This window comes from Castor canadensis, chromosome 17 (assembly GCF_047511655.1).
Source record: "Castor canadensis chromosome 17, mCasCan1.hap1v2, whole genome shotgun sequence".
Classification (NCBI taxonomy): domain Eukaryota; kingdom Metazoa; phylum Chordata; class Mammalia; order Rodentia; family Castoridae; genus Castor; species Castor canadensis.
This window is the reverse complement of record NC_133402.1, coordinates 1023723-1028177: the sequence shown is the minus strand read 5'-3', so window position 1 is coordinate 1028177 and position 4455 is coordinate 1023723. Positions and strand designations below refer to the sequence as shown.

Here is a 4455-nt window from a genome sequence, read left to right as displayed (position 1 = left end):
TTCCTTTTCTTCTTCTTTCCTTCCTCCCTTCTTTCTTTTGTTCCCATTTTATTAATGGTTCTCCATCATCGGCTGTTTGCTAGTTTCTGTTATTTCTCTTTCACTGAATATTCAGCCAGTTACAGTGTGCCCGGGTATGTTTTTCTTTAGCTTTATTCTATCTGCTGGGATTTATAGATCTGTTGGTTTGTCTTCCTGTCAAAAATAGGAAGTTTTTGCCATCACCCCGCCTCTCCTTTTGACCTTCTGCTTCCCACGTTCCAGGTACCTTGGCCTCTTCAGACTGCAGTCTCCGTCTCAAGGCAAGGTAGGGTCCCCTGGCTCTGCTTGGTCCCTCAACCCTTACCTGTGTCCTGGAGACAGTCATGCTGCACCTTGCTTTCTACACTTCCTGTGTCATTCACGTTTGTGTTGTCACTACCAGGTATTAGTTATTTCAACAATTCTACATTCAATAAAATGTGGCTCCTGTCTGTCCATCCCCTGCAGACAGGAGGAGAGATGATGCCTTCCTGATGAAGGGTGGAGTGCCAGTGAGTGACAGAGTCCCTCTGTGGGAGGATGTCACTTTAGCCTGTCTGCTTTCTCCCTGCTGGGAAGGATGCTTGGGGCTTGTGCAGCAGAAACCATCCTTGCATTTCCAGGCTGTCAAGAAATTTACCAGGGACTCCACCTATTCCAGCCACTGATTGGCCCAACATCAGACAAGGATGGCAATCCAGTCTCTAAAGCCACCAATTGGTCCAGTGTCAGCCAATCACAACAATCCCATCCTCACAGCTGCTCCTTGGTCTACCTCCTAGGCCTGAGCCCATTGGGACATTCCTTGGAGGCCCAGGGCCAGAGCCCCTGAGTCTGTGATGCCTGCAGGCCTGGGCCTCTCTGGTCCTTCTGGCATTGAAGTCCCCTGTCTGTCCCTACTTGACACTCTTGCCACCTGTGGTCATCTCAGAGGGAGGTGTTAGAGAATGAATGGGGAGCAGGATTGCTGAGTGGGACACCCCCTGCCTGCCCTCTGCTGCCCTGGAGGAGACCTGGATGTGCAGGGGGCAGGGTGGGAGCAATGCTCAGACACCTCCTTGGGCAGCAGGAGGGGCCCTGGAGTGGCAGTGAAGGAGTCAAGCAGGGTTGGGGGCACAAGTTCAAGGTGAGGAAGGGGAGCTGGAGACCCCATGACCAGCAGGCCCAGGGACAGCCAGGAGGTAGGGTGGATGGACAGGAAGGACAGTGGTCAGCTCTAGACATGGAGGGGATACAGGGGTGACTTGGGGGAGCAGTGCCCAAGAGGAGGCTGTCACTGGCTTCTTCTGCTATTTCTCTTCAAAGTGCTGCCCCTTTTTAAGCTCAGATTCCCAAGATAAGCGGGTTTCCTCTGGTCAGTGATAAGGTCCAGAGGCAATGCTGTAGGATTTATCTGCAGGCTGGATCTGATGGGGGAGCAGCAGGGCCCCTTCCTGTCCAGAACACTTGATGCTCGTTTCTCTTCTGAGAAGGGCGCGGGTGGAGGGGGGGTCTCCTACAATCCCTCCACTAGTGAGGCAAACTTGAACCTGTGAACTTGGAAGACTTAGGACGAAGCAGCATTACCATCCTTTGAGGGTGTCCCAAAGACACGGGTTCATGCCCTGTGTTCCTCCCAGCTAAATTTTTTTGGGGGGGGCAGCACATAGTCCTTGGGTGCCACCAAGCCTGAGCCCTTCTTGGGGAAATCCTCCACAGTGGGGCAGGAGCCTGGTCCTGATGGCTGGAAGCTGGTGTCATTCCAGTGCTGGAGACATGCCAGCTGGGAAAGGCACCTTCAAATGTCCAGTGCTCAGCCCATGGCAGGGCCCACTTGGGAGTCCGAACGTATGGCTCCTGAGAAGACCTGGAGGCTCTGGAAACAGACTGGACGCCCTGTTGGGAGGGGTCCACGATCTGTCTTCCATTGCCTGGAACATCAGGACAATATACCAGCGAGGTGCTTGTCCTCTGTTGGGTTGTGCACCCGAACCTCGTGGGCCCCAGATGGGCATCTGGATGGTGGGGGCAGATGTCACATGAGGGCCCTGGATCTGAGTCATCCACTTCCTCTATGCATGGATTGGAGGGTGGTGGCCCCTCCTCTGATCCCATCCTGGTCTGGAAGGATAAATGAGGAAGGGAGAGCAGGCTGGGTAGAGAGGAGCAGGCATGGCCACAGTAAGTCCCCCTTAGTCAGAAACTGAACATCTGTGTGTCACTCTGGAGCAGAGTGGCCAAGCCTCGGACCTAGAGACCTCAAGACCGACTCCTAGTCTGGATCCTGTGGGTCCCCAGCTCCCATTCTGCAGCCCAACTCTGCTGAGCCCGGTCCCCCCTCTCCTCCAGCCAGGCTCACACTGCTCCCTCCTTGCTCCTTTCAGATGCTGAAACTGCTGGCGCTGACATTGCTCCTCTTGTCCAGCCGGGTCCACATGGCCCCTGGTGAGTCCTGCCTCAGGTCTTCCCCACAGCCCACAGGCCAGAGGCTCAGCGTAGCCCAGGGAGGGCCTCTCTGGTTCAGGAAAGAGCTGAGCCAGGGTGGGGCTGTACCTTGGTTCTGAAGCTGTTCCCTGCCCAGCCCCAGCCCCAGTCCTGGAACGAGTGGGCATCGTGGGAGGACAGGAGGCCCCTGAGAACAAGTGGCCTTGGCAGGTGAGCCTGAGAGCCAACATCACCTACTGGATGCACCGCTGCGGGGGCTCCCTGATCCACCCGCAGTGGGTGCTGACTGCTGCACACTGCGTGGGACCGTGAGTCTCCAGGAACCGGGCAGGGTGAGGGGAGGGGCTGGGCCCCCTCCAAGGTGCTCGGGAGGCTGCAGTGTTTGGGCCCCTCCCGAGCAGGCCTCTCTCCCACAGGTACATCATAAAGCCCGAGATATTCCGGGTGCAGCTACGCCAGCAGCACCTCTATTACCGTGACCACCTGGTGCCTATCAGCCGGGTCATCCCCCACCCTGATTTCTACACCGTCCAGGCAGGGTCGGACATCGCCCTGCTGGAGCTGCAGGACCCCGTGAAGATCTCCAGCCATGTGCGCCCTGTCTCTCTGCCCCCTGCCTCGGAGACCTTCCCCCAGGGAACGCCATGCTGGGTGACAGGCTGGGGCAACGTGGACAATGATGGTTTGTGGCAGGGCCAGCTGAGGGTTCAACAGGAGGGGATCAGGGCACAACATATCCCCTGCCTTTGCAAGACAAAGACCCTAAGGGCCGGCTCAGGGATGGACGGTGGGCTCCCTCCTGAGGCCGTCCTCCTCTCTCACCCCAGAGTCTCTCCCACCACCATTTCCCCTGAAGCAAGTGAAGGTCCCCATTGTGGAAAACCACCTCTGTGACTTGAAGTACCACAGTGGCCTCTATACGGGTGACAACATCTCCATTGTCCGTGACGACATGCTGTGTGCTGGAAATAGTCGGAAGGACTCCTGCCAGGTGGGCCCATGTCTCCCTGTAACCTCATCCACCAGGGTGTCTCCACGGAGCACTGACCCTTGCTCTCCCCAGGGTGACTCTGGAGGGCCTCTGGTCTGCAAGGTGAAGGGCACCTGGCTGCAGGCAGGCGTGGTCAGCTGGGGTGAGGGCTGCGCAGAGCCCAACCGGCCTGGCGTCTACACCCGTGTCACCCACTACTTGGACTGGATCCACCGCTATGTCCCCCAGGACTCCTAAAGTGGGTCAGAGTCGCCACCTGGGTCAGGGGAGATCGGGTCCCCTCCTTCCCCCCTGCAATGCACTCCCTCCCCTTCCTGAGATCCTCTCCCTTGTCCCACCCAAGCCCCTGGCCCCTCCTGGCCCCTCTGACCCTCCCTGCTCAGGCAGCTGGCTTTGGGCACTCATCCTGCACACTCTCATTAAAGTGCATGAAAACCAGCCGTGGGCATCGCTGTGTTTATGGTCGTGGGCGTCCCTAGGGGAGAATGGGATCCCGGGCAGGGCTGGGGTGCAGCTGCTGGAGCTGTGGGGTCCCCAGCCCCTGAGGGGTGGGGTGTTGCTATGGGTGGGGCGTCTTCACCAGCCCCTTGTCCCCAGGGCGGCCTTCTCTGCTCACACTCATTTCTTTTTTGTGAGTGGTGTCATGCCCTCCAGACACATAGCACAACAGGGCACCTTCAAAGACGGATGTAGAGGACAGCCAGGCACCTCCAACCGGGTCAAGAAATAGAGCATCGTCAGCTCAACCCGTCTCCCTCACACACGCCTCATCCCCATTGTCCCCGCTGGTGTGGCAGGAGACCTTCCCTGTGATTAATTTGGTGGGTCTGTGACTGATCTGCCTGGAGCAATCCCTGCAGGCCGCCTGTTCACTGGACACCGCGTCCGTGACGGCCTCACCCTGCTGTGTGGAGCCAAGGTCACCTCTTCCCCCTGCTGTGCAGAGTCCCATGTGGTGTCCATGTCAGGGCTGCTGTCGGTGGACTTTGGGGTGTTCCCATTCAGAGCTCTCAGGACTG

At 57.9% G+C, this 4455-nt stretch overlaps 1 protein-coding gene across 2 annotated transcripts; it reads left to right on the top strand.

The window, feature by feature from the left end:
• Positions 1–2103: 2103 nt before the first annotated feature.
• Positions 2104–3877, top strand: LOC109690196 (tryptase beta-2-like). Of its 2 annotated transcripts, none has more exons than XM_074058900.1 (6): positions 2104–2181; positions 2385–2445; positions 2582–2753; positions 2862–3127; positions 3273–3436; positions 3509–3876. In XM_074058900.1, the coding sequence occupies exons 1-6, from the start codon at positions 2173–2175 to the stop codon at positions 3671–3673; spliced, it is 837 nt and encodes a 278-aa protein (XP_073915001.1). In that variant the 5' UTR covers positions 2104–2172; the 3' UTR covers positions 3674–3876. The 2 variants fall into 2 exon arrangements, with proteins under 2 accessions (XP_073915001.1, XP_073915002.1); XM_074058901.1 differs by having other exon boundaries at positions 2157–2286; positions 3509–3877.
• The last annotated feature ends 578 nt before the right edge of the window (positions 3878–4455 follow it).

Coding starts and splice junctions, on each gene's coding strand:
- LOC109690196 (XM_074058900.1), top strand. Junction 2,754..2,861: donor GCTGCACACTGCGTGGGACC/GTGAGTCTCCAG, acceptor TCTCTCCCACAG/GTACATCATAAAGCCCGAGA. Junction 3,128..3,272: donor GGGCAACGTGGACAATGATG/GTTTGTGGCAGG, acceptor CTCTCACCCCAG/AGTCTCTCCCACCACCATTT.